Source organism: Anomaloglossus baeobatrachus, chromosome 7, assembly GCF_048569485.1.
Source record: "Anomaloglossus baeobatrachus isolate aAnoBae1 chromosome 7, aAnoBae1.hap1, whole genome shotgun sequence".
NCBI lineage: Eukaryota > Metazoa > Chordata > Amphibia > Anura > Aromobatidae > Anomaloglossus > Anomaloglossus baeobatrachus.
Window position 1 is genome coordinate 305,065,701 of NC_134359.1, and position 16,794 is coordinate 305,082,494.

The following is a 16,794-nucleotide window of genomic DNA, read 5'->3' on the forward strand; positions in this document are numbered from 1 at the left end:
GTCTGGAGGCTGTGGTGTCTGGAGGCTGTGGTGTCTGGAGGCTGTGGTGGCTGGAGGCTGTGGTGGCTGCTGCACGCAATGTTGATGGTAAACAGATCAAGCAATGACAGAATCTATGGATGGTCGGCTGCTGAGTGTCATCAGAAAGAAAGGGGGCGATATATATATATATATATATATATTGTGCACTCATTTTTGAGTTTGTTTTTGCATATCAGAAATGTTTATTTCTATATTTTGTGCAGTTATATTGGTTACCTGGTGACAATAAACAAGTAAGATGGGAATAGATTTGGTTTTTATTAAGTTGCCTAATAATTCTGCACAGTAATAGTCACCTGCACAAACAGATCCTCCTAAGATATCAAATCTAAAAACCCCTCCAACTGCCAAAAATATTAAGCTTTGATATTTATGAGTCTTTTACGTTGATTGAGAACATTGCTGTTGATCAATAAAAGAAAAATCCTCTAAAATACAACTTGCCTAATAATTCTGCACACGGTGTAGTATTATATGGGTCTAACTCAGGCATAGACTGGCCCACAGGGGGAACGGTGAATCCCCTGGGGGACCGACCCACAACATGAGCTGTGCTGGGCTCAGTACACTTGGTGCACTGTACGACACAAAGGCAGCTTCTCATTTATTTAACAATCTACTGCCAATTTTATTGTTTTTTTTATATATATGCAAAATGTTTCTTCAGAGAGGCAGAACACTTTCAACTCTTCTTCCTCTCTGAAGAGACAATTTGCACATTTAATGACCTAGAGGAAAATTGCAGGTGTTTAAAGCGGGCTTTACACGCTACGAGATCACTACAGCGATCTCATTGGGGTCACGGATTTTCTGATGCACATCCGGCCGCTGTAGCGATCTCGTTGTGTGTGACTCCTAGGAGCGATTTTGGATCGTTGCAAAAACGTCCAAAATCGCTCCTCGTTGACATGGGGGTCCTCACCCAATTATCGCTGCTGTCGCTGGAGCGAAGTTGATCCACGTCCCTGAGGCAGCACATATCGCTACGTGTGACACCGCAGGAACGAGGAACCTCTCCTTACCTGCCACACGCCAGCAATGAGGAAGGAAGGAGCTGGGCGGGATGTTCGTCCCGCTCATCTCCGCCCCTCCGCTTTGATTGAGCGGCCGCTTAGTGATGTTGCTGTGACGCCGAGCGAACCGCCCCCTTAGAAAGGAGGCGGTTCGCCGGTCACAGCGACGTCGCCGAGCAGGTAAGTACGTGTGATGCTGCCGTAGTGATAATGTTCGCTACGGCAGCAATATTCACATATCGGCATAACGATAGGGGTGGGTGCTATCACGCTCGCCATCGCTAGCATCGGCTAGCGATCTCGTAGCATGTAAAGCCACCCTTAGTCTCCTCATACTGGTATGCCACCCTTCACAAGGAGAAACCTTACCCCTTAGATCCCGATTACGTTTTAGACGCACAGGCTGAAATTCCATAAATGAGAAGCAAAAATCCACATATTACACTCCATCAGTGGGCGATAATATTTACCGGATTTTTCATTTTATAAGACGCACCGGATTATAAGACGCACCCCAAATTTAGACAATAAAAAAGGTAAAAGTGTCATCATCAGCGGCGGCGGCTCAGTGGCGTCATCAGCGGCGGCGGCTGAGTGGCGTCATCAGCGGCGGCTCAGTGGCGTCAGCAGCGGCGGCGGCTCAGTGGAGTCATCAGCGGTGGCTCAGTGGCGTCAGCAGCGGCGGCTCAGTGGTGTCAGCAGCGGCGGCTCAGTGGTGGAGCAGGCCGGTGCGGTGAGCATCCCAGTCTGTTTGCGGTCCTGGTTCAAATGATGGTGCCTTGAGTGGCGCGTGCACAGATGGAGCTCTCATCCAAGAGCTCCATCTGCGCACGCGCTGACTCCCATCACCATCATTGAAAATGGAACTGTTGACACACTGGGACACCTGCTGCACAGCCACCGCAGTCCTCAAGCCACCCGCCCGCACAGAATGGCAGCCAGCAGGCCGCCCACCCACCTGCCCAGAGAGGCAGCTGGCCTCCAGGATAGAGAGGCAGCTGGCACCGATAGGCACCTGGCTGCCCGCATGCAGCCACAGGCACCTGACCACCCGCACGCGGCCACCCGGCCGCCCGAACGCACCCGGTCACTGCACAGACAGGCCCCCCCGGTAAGCTATATTCAGATTTTAAGACACACCCCTCATTTTTCTCCTAAATTTTTGGGAGGAAAAGTACGTCTTATAATTAGTGATGAGCGAGTACTAAAAAGCTCGGGTGCTCGAAGCTCGGGCCGAGCCTCCCAAGATACTCGTGTACTCGGCCCGAGCACCGAGCCCAATGTTATCCTATGGGAGACCCGAGTATTTTTGTGAAATGACCCCCCGGCAGCATGTAGAAACCCTAAAAATGTCACAAAAGTCTCAGAAGAGTGCTCAAATGACATGGCAACAGCATGGGGAAGACCCCTTGAAGCATTTATCACTCAAAAGTCACAGCTGTGAACAATTTTGTCCAAGTTTTACGCCATTTTTACGGACTCACCAGAAAACCTTCCAAAATGACACCAAAATGAATTTTCATGGCGGAAATGTTAAGGGCACATACCCAATAGTGAGATAGAGCTGGTGTATGTTACTTTTTGAGATTAATACATGAAAGATTTTACATGAAAACCTTGTGTGGCACTCCGATGTCCAAAACGCACGTTTTGTGCTTTTTACTAGCGATGTCGGTCATTTTTTTTTTTTTATTCTATCTCCCTCAGTCCGTCGGTCTGTCTCTCTCTGTCTTGTCTGTCCCCCTCTCACAGTCTGTCGGTCAGTTCCCCCCCCCTCTCTCTTACTTACCGTTCCCCGATCACTGCCGCGGCGCTGCACGGCTGTTCAAACTCCGGTGGCTTTTCCTCTTTTGAAAAAGCCGGCCGCTCATTAATCAATCTCGTATTCCCTGCTTTCCTGCTTTTCGGCGCCTATGATTGGTTGCAGTGAGACACGCCCCCACGCTGAGTGACAGCTGTCTCACTGCACCCAATCACAGCAGCCGGTGTGTGTATACTGTGCAGTGAAATAAATAATTAAATAATTTAAAAAAACGGCGTGCGGTCCCCCCAATTTTAATACCAGCCAGATAAAGCCATACGGCTGAAGGCTGGTATTCTCAGGATGGGGAGCTCCACGTTATGGGGAGCCCCCCACCCTAACAATATTAGTCAGCAGCCGCCCAGAATTGCCGCATACATTAGATGCGACAGTTCTGGGGCTGTACCCGGCTCTTCCCGATTTGCCCTGGTGCGTTGGCAAATCGGGGTAATAAGGAGTTAATGGCAGCCCATAGCTGCCACTAAATCCTAGATTAATCATGTCAGGCGTCTCCCCGAGATTCCTTCCATGATTAATCTGTAAATTACAGTTAAAAAACACATACACCCGAAAAATCCTTTATTAGAAATAAAAAACACTAACAAAGTCCCTCATTACCAATTTATTAACCCCGACAAACCCTCCATGTCCGGCGTACTCCACAGTCCTCCAGCGTCGCGTCCAGCTCTGCTGCATGGAAGTGACAGGAGCTGCAGAATACACCGCCGCTCCGGTCACCTCCACGCAGCTAATGAGATGAGTATAGCGATCAGCTGAGCTGTCACTGAGGTTACCTGGATCCAGCGGTGGATGCAGCGGTGGCCGCGGGTAACCTCAGTGACAGCTCAGCTGATCGCGCTACTCACCGCCGCTCCAGTCAGCTCCATGCACCAACTGAGGTGAGTATAGCGATCAGCTGCTGTCACTGAGGTTAATCGCGGCCACCGCTGGATCCAGCGGTGGCCGGGAGTTACCTGACTGACAGCAGCTGATCGCGCTATTCCCTTCATTAGCTGCGTGGAGGTGACCGGAGCGGCGGTGTCTTCTGCAGCTCCTGTCACTTCCATGCAGCAGAGCTGGACGCGACGCCGGAGTCCGTGGAGTACGCCGGACATGGAGGGTTTGTCGGGGTTAATAAATTGGTAATGAGGGACTTTGTTAGTGTTTTTTATTTCTAATAAAGGATTTTTCGGGTGTGTGTGTTTTTTAACTGTAATTTACAGATTAATCATGGAAGGAATCTCGGGGAGACGCCTGACATGATTAATCTAGGATTTAGTGGCAGCTATGGGCTGCCAATAACTCCTTATTACCCCGATTTGCCAACGCACTAGGGTAAATCGGGAAGAGCCGGGTACAGCCCCAGAACTGTCGCATATAATGTATGCGGCAATTCTGGGCGGCTGCTGACTGATATTGTTAGGGTGGGGGGCTCCCCATAACGTGGAGCTCCCCATCCTGAGAATACCAGCCTTCAGCTGTATGGCTTTATCTGGCTGGTATTAAAATTGGGGGGACCGCACGCCGTTTTTTTTAATTATTTATTTATTTATTTTACTGCACAGTATAGACCCGCCCACCGGCTGCTGTGATTGGGTGCAGTGTGACACCTGTCACTCAGCGTGGGGGCGTGTCTCACTGCAACCAATCATAGGCGCCTGTGGGCGTGGAAAGCAGGGAATATGAGATGGCTGTGTACAGACCACAGCGCGCCGGCCGGTATAAAGGCTCGGTCACGCTGTGCAGGCCAGCCAATCACTGCAATTCCACAACTAACAGGGCTGTGGCATTGCAGTGGTCTGCCAGCCAATCCCTGCATGAGGGCTGGCTCTCAAAAGAGCGCCAACATGCAGAAATGAAGACCACGAGTAAAGCACGAATATTGCAAAATTACTCGGTACCCGCCGAGTAGCCCGAGTACAGTGATACTCGTGCGAGTACCGAGTAGTAACAAGCATGCTCGCTCATCACTACTTATAATCTGAAAAAATACAGTACTTGTAACTGAAGCATGGACCCCAGAATTAATTTAAATGGCTGGTTCTTCATACACCAGTCCCAAAATAGTCTAGATTATTCTAAAACTGTATACATACAGTGAGGTCCAGAAATATTTGAGCAGTGACCAAATCTTCATGATTTCAGCTCTGCAGGAAACTACTTTGGATTTCTGAGATGCAATTGAAGTGTAAGTGGAGACTTTCATGTTTAATTAAAGGGTTTGAACCAAAATGTCTTTGGAAATGTTTAGGGATTGCAAACACTTTTCTACAAAGCCTCCTCATTTCAGGTGGTCCAAAATTATTGGACAAATTTACCGTAAAGAAAATATTCATTTTTAATCCTTTGTAGATCATCCTTTGCAGCAATAACTGAAGTCTTTTGGCCATAGATGTCGCCATCTCTGGTCTCCGGTGTGAGGCTTCACACCATGGACATCTCCATCGCTGGTCTCTTCCACTGTGAGGCTTTGCCACAGTGACTTCAGTTGTTTTTTGTTTGTGTTTCTTTCTCCTTAAGTTTAGTTTTAATCCTATGAAATGCAGCATGATGGGGTTGAGATCTGGTGAGGACTCAGACAATGCAGAATATTCCACTTGTTTGCTTTCTCAGGATGTTTTGGGTCTTGTCCATCTGTCTCTGAAGTGTCCTCCAATCAATGTTGCTGAATTTGGTTAAATCTGATTAGAAAGTCTTGTCTTGTGCACTTCAGATTTCAATAGGCTGCTTCAGTCTTCAGTCACGTCATCAATATCCACTAGTGCCCCAGGGCCATTGGAAGCCCTGCATGCCTGGCCATCACACCGCCTCCGCCATGTGCTACAGAGGGCGTTCTGTGCCCTGGATCAGGAGCCGCTCCAAGCCTTCTCCAGACTTTTTTCTTCCAATCATTCTGGTCCAGGTTGACCTTAGTCTCATCCGTCCTCTGCTGCTTTTTCAGAACTGGATGGCTTCTTTAGAGGATTTTTGGTAAAGTCTAATCTGTCTGTCATGGAAAAAAAGAATCATAAATGCTTGAGATATCGCTCTGAAGGGCCATATATCCATTCCCCCTTACACACTGAAAACATGGGATATGGCATCGGTTGTAAATGGTGAGGTGAGAAAAATAACTCTTCATTACAGTAATTACAGATGGTAAGGGAGTCTGAATTTTGTGTACAAAAAAGCAGAGATTTGCCTATCCTGATATAGCAGTCCACTGTCATCAAAGGATCTTGTCAGACAGTTTGGCACAAGTAGAAAATTATAAATATTGGGGTGTGCAAGGGTCTTACAGTAACTGGAGGTACATCTCTGGCACCACAATAACCAGAAGAGGAACATGAATATTTTCTCATAATTGTAAGCTCAGAGCATTATCCCCAAATTAAGATATCATGTTTCCTAGCTATGAATAGGTATATTCATGATAGGAAATATGACAGTAATATTTCCCGCTCGTGACACCCAGGGGCCAAGATATCTTTGAGATTGGGTTTTCATAATTTTCTGGAGGTTGAAGTCACATTCCTTGGCCAGCTCTGTCATGTTTCACCGGACAATACACGGTGAGGGAACCACACAATGTAAAGACTTTATTGGTTCACCAAAAGGTGAAAACATACCACACATTCTCAGCAACAACACAAGATTATACAAGTGACAAAGTCTCACTGGTCCACTAAGGATTAAAATATTTGTGACTCCTGGGCTTCCAGGGCCAACTATCCCAGCCAGAAACATGCCGCTTTTGGTGGGCACCCACTTAGAGGACATAATGACAAGCTTAGGAAACTGACCGAGCACAGCAAGATATGTAGCCAGGCGACTGAATTGTTCCAACTTGGCTTCTTCAAGCAAATTCATGGGCTCAGCATTGAGAAATGAAGCATTTTTGTGATCCTTCACCTGGAACTGTGGATCCTAGGCTGAAGTTCTGTAGAATATGACAAGAATCTTGAAGCAGTTCTGTGATCCTTCACCTGGAACTATGGATCCTATGCTAAAGTCCTGTAGAATATCCATCTAGTGACAGGATAAAAGCCCATTTAATACCCCTCAATTTTCATTTCAGGGTATTGGGTCTTACAGGATTGATGAGAGGTCTGTTTTTTCATAAGTTGCTAATTTAATCTGACTGCATAATTTTCCCCTGAATTATATAGTTAAAAAGACTGAGGCAATATACATTTAACAGACAATATGGCTCCAATCAGTTTGACATGAGACAACTGCTAGCTTGATTTACCAAACAAAGGAACCATATGTCTGGCCTAATTAAAACAGTTCCCTCACCACACAAGTGGCCAGACGCTGAGTCATCACTGGTGAGGCTCTGTCACATGAACATTTACTATCATGTACCATCTTGTGTTCTTGCTTGAAATGCACTATATGCTGTTGACTGTTGGTGAACCAATAAAGTCTTATTGGAGTGTAGTACCCTCACCTTGTGTTGTCTAAATAGTGTTCTGCCCATAGGAATTGAAGTATGGGTGTTCAGTAGAATGAGACCAAGTTCATGTGATCCTTCTAAAGACAGCTAGGCTAGTGGACGACAGCTCTCCTGATCCTCGTGTCTCACATGGTTGTGTAGACTTCTTACACCTACTGTACTTTTGCTTCATTACAGAGAGCTGCAGACCTTAGTAGGTTAAATAATGCATGTCCAATCCTGGCATTAATGAGATGTAAGTGATGCGAGAGAGAATTCTTCTTGCACTATGTGTTGTGGAGTGTCAGACTTGGTGACAATGTACTGTAGACTGTTAAAACCACCATGAATCCAGGCATTTCCTAGCATAAGAGCTGGGCAGTCATTGTCACAGCAGTATTGCCATTTCCCAAATTAGTTCTGATATGAAAATTTGCACTCAAAAGCAAATTGAGGTCTTCAGAGGTGGTTTGAATGAAAATACATTTATTTTTAATATTTTGAGTAAGAGTTACAATTAAAAAATAGAAAGATAAGAGATAAAAAAAATAGGTGCACGTAGAGACCCAATATTTAATAAGTGTTTCCATACGAATGACCTAAAATCTAAGAAGAAGAATAAAGGGAACAAGGCGAAGAGGAAGACCAGCAATTCCATGGCTTGATACAATCAAAGCTGCACAAGATCGATCTTCCCTACAGGGCGTTCATCCATCAAGTTGCCATGGCTTGAATTCGAGCCAAAGGTACTCCAACACATTTTTTTGAAAAAGAAGCAATCTTCTTGTCTGGTCATTTCAGAGAGCTCAAGGAGACTTGGCTATCAGTACGAGAACAGAAAGTTCATCTATCCAGCATAAAATGATCCTTTCAGACCAATGATTATAGATTATAATAGCGCTATTGATTATTTTACTGGATTTCATTTAGATGCAGAACAAGACCATCAGTCCAAAATTAGAAAGGCATAACCACAATATTAATAACAGTATCCAAAGAATATTCCTGGAAAAAAAGTACAGAAAAAAAGATGAAAACAAAAAGAAACCAAAAAATTGTCAGCTCATCCATTAAAGACACAGCGTATAAATCTCACAGTGAAGTGAAGAAAACGGGTAAAGATGAAAAATCCAGCATAAAGGTCCCATCACACACAACGAGATCGCTAACGAGATCGTTGCTGAGTCACCGTTTCTGTGACGCAGCAGCGATCTCGTTATGTGGGACACCTACCAGCGATCAGGCCCCTGCTGTGAGATCGCCGGTCGTTGACGAATGGTCCGGACCATTTTCTTCAAAGGCGTTGTCCTGCTGGGCAGGACGCATTGCTATGTTTGATGCCTACCAACGACCTCCTAACAAGGTCCCAACGCCCGCCGAGATCATTATACAAGTCGCGGATCGTTACTGCGTCGTTGTTAAGGTATAACTGTGTGACATCTCACCAGCGACCTCCCAACGATTTACCAGTGACCCCTATCAGGTCGTGTCATTGTCGGGATCACTGGTAAGTCGTTGTGTGTGACTGGGCCTTAAGGGTATAAGGTGTACACATGACCCATAGAAAATAAAGATAAGCCCATCTTAAGTCATAGTGTCAAAACCTGAACACTAAAAAAAGGGGTGCTAGATGGAGAAAGGCACACACCACAAATACAGGGGCAGCACACCTCTCCATGAAGCATTAAGAAAAAGAGAAATAGAGGACAACATTGTGCAATTAAATTAGTTTATTATTAAATAACAAAAGAAGATAATCCATATATTAGCCAAAGGACATAAAGTGAGAAGTGAAACCGCACCTGTGAGAGATATCAAAATAGGATAGGTAATCCGGTGATATCACAATGGATGGAAAGCATCACTGGTAATACTAAATAGAGAGCCTGGCATAGTGCAAAATATAGTAAAAAACCTGTCCAGAGATGCCGAAAATAACATAATGAATATCCCAGCACAACCACAGTAAGTGGAAAACATCACTAACGGCTCTGAATAAAATACCAAGAAAGTACAAAGAATAACATTAAATTGGTCAATAATGCTTACCAAGTAGTCTAGCAGTCACAGGTGCAGAGTAAAACCCCTTGTCCCGACGCATGTTTTGCAGGAAGACCCCACTTCTCCTTTGTGGGGAGTGGATACTATGCCAAACTGACAGGACCGCTTAAGGACCTGCAAGATGATCGCATGACCATATCATGTGACTGTGCTGCTGTCAGGATGTAAATAGGTGGAGAAACACCCAGCTGGGGAATGTGCGTGTTGCCCAGCGATCGCACATCAGGGAACCCAGGTGCACAGTGAGCATAGGAGGGATACATCACCTCCACCTCCGCATCAGCGCTCACCCAGAAAGCAAGCACTTAAGGCAATAAAATCCTTGAGGGGTCTATTTTCAAGAATGGGATCACTTGTGGGGGGTTTCTGCTGTTTAGGTAACTCAGGGGCTCTGCAAATGCAACATGGTGCCCGTTATCTATTTCAGCCAAATTTCTGTTCCAAATTCAAATATTGCTCCTTCTGTTCCGAGTCCTCCCATTTGTCCAAACAGTGTTTTCTTACCACATGTGGGGTTTCACCGTGCTCAGAAGAAATTGGGTAACAACATTTTGGGGGCCATTTTGTTGTTATTTCTTCTAAAAGTGAATAAATTGGGGCTAGAGCAACATTTTTATGTAAAATGATAATTTTTTTTTTTCATTCTGCATCTCTTTAGTTCCTGTGAAGCACCTGAAGAGTTAATAAACTTCTTGAATTTGGTGTTGAGCAGTGTGAGGGGGGCAGTTTTTAGAATGATGTCACTTTTGGGTTTTTCTGACCCTTAGGTGGGCTTTGCACGTTGCGACATCGCAAGCCGATGCTGCGATGTCGCAAGCGATAGTCCCCGCCCCCGTCGCAGGTACGATATCTTGTGATAGCTGGCATAGCGAACATTATCGCTACGCCAGCTTCACAAGCACTCACATGCCATGCGACCGTCGCTCTGGCCAGCGACCCGCCTCCTTCCTAAGGAAGCGGGTCGTGCGGCGTCACAGCGACGTCACACGGCAGGCGGCCAATAGAAGCGGAGGGGCGGAGATGAGCGGAACGTAAACATCCCGCCCACATCCTTCCTTCTCATTGCAGCCGGGACGCAGGTAGGAGATGTTCCTCGCTCCTGCGGCTTTACACACAGCGATGTGTGCTGCCGCAGGAACGAGGAACAACATCGCACCTGTCTCTGCACCGGCATTATGGAAATGTCGGAGACTACACCGATGATACGATAACGACGCTTTTGCGCTTGTTCATCGTATCAAAAAGGTTTTACACACTACGACATCGCAAGTGACGCCGGATGTGTGTCACTTTCGATTTGACCCCACCGACATCGCACCTGCGATGTCATAGTGTGCAAAGCCGCCTTTAGGCCCCTCAAAGTCACTTAAAATGTGATGTGGTCCCTAAAAAAATGGTTTTGTACATTTTGTTGAAAAAATGGCAAATTGCAGATGAACTTTGACCCTTCTAACTTAATAACCCCCAAAAATTTTGCTTCAAAAATTGCGTTGATTAAAGTAGACATGTGGGAAATGTTATTCATTAACTATTTTGTGTGACATTACTCTGGTTTAAGGGCACAAGAATTAAAAGTTTGAAAATTGCAAAATGTTTAACATTTTCGGCAAATTTCTGATTTTTTCTCAAATAAAAGCAAAAAACTATCATCCTAAATTAATTACTATCATGAAGTCCAATATGTCATGAAAAAACAATGTCAGAATCACCGGGATCCACTGAAGCGCCAGTGTTATAACCTCATAAAGTGACACTGGTCAGAATTGAACACCAATGCATAACCAATATAAAGGCTTAAGGCATAATACCACAGTATAACACATAGAAAAGTAATGCAAGCCAGTGTACAATATACAGTAATACTCTTTATTAGCCAAAAATATAACACACAATACTCAAAACAGGATGGACCAACCCAAGACAGATGGATGGTATTCATATGGGGGACCCGGCACTAACCCCGACAGATATAAAGGACCTATTATAATGAACTGCATAAATTGGATATACGGCACAGATAATAAAAAAATACACAAGATCTATGTTCACTTAGACTATATGTGATCTAAGTGCCTAAATTGTATAATCACAAGTGTGAGACTATATAACTATATCACAATGTAAAATAAAACCTAGAACATGTTACCAGGATATAGAGTCCAGAGCCAGGGTAATAGTGTGGTATCCCCATGCACTCGACGTACATTTCGCAATCAAAGTGCTTTCGTCCAGGAGCGCAAGCAAAGTGCTTCTTCCAAGCACGTAAATCACATATGGTCTAAGTGAACACAGACCTTTCGTATTCTTTTTATTACCTCTGTCTTATATCTTATTTATTCAGTTTATTGTAATTGGTCCTTTTGCTAGATTATGCTCTAAACATTTTACAACATCTATGCGTGAATTGGGGCCAGATCATTTTTGCGATTGGTGCACCCAGTCTATTTTTTACTTAATGAAACTGCAGGATTTGCCTCTCTTAGTTTATTCTCAACACAAATTAAATGAATAGAGCAATTGTCAGCCCAACCGGTTGTGGTGAAGCCATAGTGCCGGGAGTTGTAGCGATCCACCCAATGTCCCTGTGTTCAATAGTCTCTGGTTGATATTGTATTTCTGATAGAATCCGCTGATAAATATAAAGCCAATTAGATAAATAATTTTCGAACATGATGAAATATTTCACAGAGGAAATCTAAAATGTAAATGTCACCAAGCCATACAAGTCTCTAAAGGGAATATTTCATGAACTCTAGCGTAGTAGGTAAATCATGTTTTTAGCTATTGGATTTTCCAGAAAATAAAAAACATTTAGAAATAATCTTGTATTTATATTGTAGCAGACTGATACTTCATTTCCTTCTTCTAGAACTTTCTGTAAAAGCGCAGGACCTTCACCGCGATTTGCCGTCTTAGCTTCGGATTGGAAATCAGCATGATGAGAGACTCGGCTGTTGGAAAAGTCATAAATATCAACCAGCAGACAAATGTGTGAGGGTCCTCAGGGTTAGGGTTCATTGAAAAAAACAACATAATATTTATGTAGAATATGATGGAAATGATAAGGAAACGCCACATGGTTTTTACAGCATTAATGTGAGCCTGGTCTTTGGTTTGGGATAATCCCGAATCCTTCTGCCTCATCCTACGTACATGTCTTATTAGTGAAGAGTTGGTCAACATTACAGACACCAGGATAAGTAGAAATGGAGCGCAACATCCTATGAGTGGTGCTGTTTGTATGTAAAAGGGGTCAAGATTGAAAGTCCCACTGATAAATACAGGGTCAATGGTGCCATTCACAGCAGATTGTAGAGTGACTTCAACACTTGCCATCCAGATGGCAGGAAGACTAATAAAGAAACATCCGGCTGCTGACAGAAGAAGGAGATGTGGTAGATACATTGAGATGTTCTTCTTTGACCAGAGAAAGAACGGATGATTGAAGTTAGAGATGGTGACACAGTAATAGATGCAGAGCCAGGCGGTGAGCCAGTAGGTGAGGTACAGGAGAGACAGGGTGCACACAATGGTTGGGATATGGACCTCCCTAATAAAGAGTAGGGTAATGAAGTAAATTGATAATAGACCCTGAAAGCTGAGCAAACACTGGAGAGCGATGTTCACCACTGCTATGAGAAGGTAGATTAGATCAGGAGGATTCATCTTCTGTCCAGTCTTCAGGCTTTCGGCACCAACCACCAAGATGCAAACGTTCAGAAGAAATGTTGTCCCGCTGTCCAAGATGCCAAGGATTATGAGAAGGATCGATCCTGAGAGCAGCATCATGATTCTCTTGTGGACGAGTCTATGTTTGAATCAGTAATGTGCTGGGTGAGTTATAAAAAGACCTTATGTTTGATGAAAGAGTTATGCAAAAATGTTAAACCCTGAGTTTGCTTTTATTCAGTTTTGCAAATCAGGAATCTTTCCATCAGTTTATTTGGCAGCAAAGAACAGATGCAGTGATGTGTGACGAGGGAGACGCAGCGGAATATGGCTTACGAGAGGTAATATCTGGTGATGATATCGCATGTTACTGTCTAAAGCCCGCTTTACACGCTACAATATATCTTACGATGTGTTGGTGGGGTCACTTCGTAAGTGACGCACATCCGGCATCGTAAGGTACATTGTAGCGTGTGACTGCTACGTGCGATTGCGATTGAACGTTTAAACGTTCATCGCATGCACGTCATTCATTCCTCATGGATTGAATGTCAGGTTGTTCATCGTACCCGAGGTAGCACAAATCGCAGCGTGTGACACCCCGGGAACGATGAACTGCAGCTTACCTGCGTCCCACGGCTCCCAGCCAGCTATGCGGAAGAAAGGAGGTGGGCGGGATGTTTTTGGCCGGCTGCCGTGTGACGTCGATGTGATGCCGAACGTTCCTCCCACTCCAGGAAGTGGACGTTCGCCTCCCACATTGAGGTCGTATGGACGGGTAAGTATGTGTGACGGGGGTTAATCATTTGTGCGGCACGTTCAACAAATTGAACAGGCTGCACATACGATGGGGGCGTTGCAACGTGTAAAGCAGGCTTTAGAGGAATGATTGATTGCTCTCAGTAAAAGAAACAAAATATAATCTTGTAGTTATGAGACCTTTCTGATACTAGATCGGTGGATATTTAGACGAGGACGCCGTACTGCTTAGGACATTTGTGTGCTTGATGATTTTGCTTTCCACATTTTTTTCTGCCTGTTTCTTCCGTTTCATGACCAGCATCTCTTTGTCATAGTGAAGCTTCGACTTTTGCTTCCTTTTCTCCTCAAGAGTGGCAGTCACGGTAATTCCAACCAACTTCATAGGCAAGGCGATCAAGGTAGGCAAACTTTCTTGTTGGCTCCAAGCGCATGATCTTCAGGGTAGCAGGGACTACCATACACTTCCTCTTGTCATAAGGAATCATTCCATCAAAAACCTTAAGTCTTTCTAAAGCACCCTGTCCTCTCTTGGTCTTGTGCAGGAGCATTCCTCTTACAGACCTCCAGAAGATGAGGCTTGGTGCTCTTAAATGGTACGGCCCACAGGAAGGGTTTGTGTTACACCTCGTGGCTCTCCTGTGGCAAGGAATGAGACAGTCTCCTTGCCTGCCACGAGCGCTCCTGCTCCGCAGCGCCGAAGGTCTGCCAGACTGCGCAGAGTGCAGGAGAAACCTCCTCAGAGAGGCAGCACAAGGGTGACACCTAGTGGTACTCCTGTTGCAAGAAATGAGGCGGTCTCCCATTCCTTGCCTGCCACAGCTCCTCCTGCTCAGCAGCCTCAAAGGTCTGTGAGGTTGCGCAATGTGCAGAGATTTGCTGCTCAGGGAAGCAGTGAGACTCCCGTTATCTCTACACATTGTGAGACCGAGGATCCCGCCTCTATTTCCCAGAGGCAGGAGGGTGAGCATGTGCTATGCTTGGTGGATCCTGATTCGCCCACTGACGTCACACGGCTTGATGACAAGGCTGGTGACGTGGTGAATGCTGACTGGCCAGGCTGGGATGTCGTGGATCCTGATTGGGTCAAGTCCGTCATCTCCGCCTCGCGCCCGCCCTTGGCTGGAGCTACACCTCCTTAAAAGCTCCTCCTGCCATCATGGCGGCGCGCGACCGTCCTTCTATGTTTGGATGTCTGGCAGCGTGCTGCCACGCCACTGCTCAGGCATTATCTTCTTCTGTGGGCTTGGCCCTTGCTGCTTAGGCAGCACCTGGTTTGCAGGCCGTGTCCCTGCCTTGCTGCTCCGGCAGTAGCTCCTTCTACAGGCCGTGTTCCTGTCCCAGGTGAGCTCCTCGAGTCTCCACTGGACTCACCTGGTTATTGAAAGCACACGTGCGTGGGCACCTCTGTGCTACCCTCGTGCCATATTCTCGTGACTTCCACTGGCACACGTGCGTGGGCACCTCTGTGCTTCCCCGTGCAACAGGTACACCGAGCCGTGTGATCCCTGCCATACAACCCACACGGGTTAGGGCAGACCGGTGTACATAGATCGTCTGTGACATTCCAGACGATCGCTAGCAGCAACCCGCTCACTCTTCACCCACCATAGCAGCGGTCCCTTACACCGCACAGTGGACCTTGACCGGCGGAAGCTGTCCATTCCCCATCTTGGCACGCTTCCCCGGGTCCCCCTCGTAACAGGTTTGTGTTCATTCATTTCCACAAGAAAGCAAGGTACTTAAGTTTGTTATGGTAAACATTGCCGGAAATGTTGATGCCTTCATATCTTACAACCACCACTTTGCATCCAAGCAACAACTGCTTAGCCACAATAGCGGCGAGACGACCAATGATGTGTCCTCTACAATCAATGGCCAGAACCTGGCTGGAAAATTTGAACTTTCCACCCAATCTCCTGTAGAAGCCGGAAATACCCCCTGGATCAGGTTTTGTGGCAGCCTCTTGGCCTTAGCGTCTACCATCTTGGTCTTAGAGGACACACAGCTTGTGTTTTAAATAGGTAGCATCCATATTGTATGGTACAATATAGGCGTAAATGATTTATAGAAGCTTTTATAGATACTACCTACGTTCATCCTACGTTGTGACTATATACTGCAGCTTGTAGATGTTGGCATGTTTCCTTAAGAGTGCACTGATCTGCAGACTGTCGACCTCCTACCAGCTCGGGGGGAGGGATGCAGTCTTACACATTGAGATTTTGGACCAACATTCCTAATTGGCAGTTTGAACGATAACTATTGGTTGAAATGAGGAATTGTTGGTTTAACTGAAGCAGCAGATGAATAGTGGTGGGTGGACTCGCAGATACTCAGGATCGGGGATCAAACCGGGTTTAAAAAGCGAAAAAACTCTGATTCAGGCCCAGGAATTGATCCCAAATATCTGTCTGGATATAAGTCTATGGGGACATGAATCAGGTGCTTAAAAAGTTTGGTAGAAGGGATAGGGGGATAAGAGCAAGCGCTTTATACTTACCAGTCTCTGCATGGCTGTAACACTACTTCTGGGTTAGCTCATTATCCTTCATGTATATGCACTGCTTTCCTTGCCAACCGGCAGTCCTCGCATCTCTGGTTGGTTGCAGTCAGACGAGCCCCCACCCTGTGTGACAGCGTATCTGACTGCTTAAATAATTAATAAATAGAAATATCAGCATAGGCAGTAAATTGGAATATTATGATACCCAGCACAGATAAGGCATACATTTACAGGCTTCAGCCCCAACTATGCACTTATCTTGGCCGTGTATCAAAATAAGAGTGACTGCATGCATTTTTGTTTTTTTTAATTATTTAAATAAATAATGTGATGTGATCCCCCTCAATTTTGATACTCAGCCATAATTAAGCCGACATCTGGGGGCTGGTATTCTCAGGCTTGGGAGACCCATGCTTATTGGGCCCCCAGCCTAAAAATAAGATGGGTAATAAGAGGTCAATAACAGCTCACAGCTGCCGCTAAGCTCTAGTTTAGTAAAGGGGAGATGTCTATGAGAAACCCTCAT

General features: G+C 45.5%; 1 protein-coding gene and 1 pseudogene across 1 annotated transcript; both read right to left on the bottom strand.

Moving 5' to 3' along the window:
* Positions 1 to 12,199: 12,199 nt before the first annotated feature.
* On the bottom strand, positions 12,200 to 13,123 carry LOC142246821 (taste receptor type 2 member 9-like). Its single transcript, XM_075319870.1, has one exon. It carries the CDS (start codon positions 13,121 to 13,123, stop codon positions 12,200 to 12,202), a length of 924 nt encoding a protein of 307 aa, XP_075175985.1.
* Positions 13,124 to 13,968: 845 nt separating this feature from the next.
* On the bottom strand, positions 13,969 to 15,748 carry LOC142246572 (large ribosomal subunit protein uL13-like; annotated as a pseudogene).
* Positions 15,749 to 16,794: the final 1,046 nt, after the last annotated feature.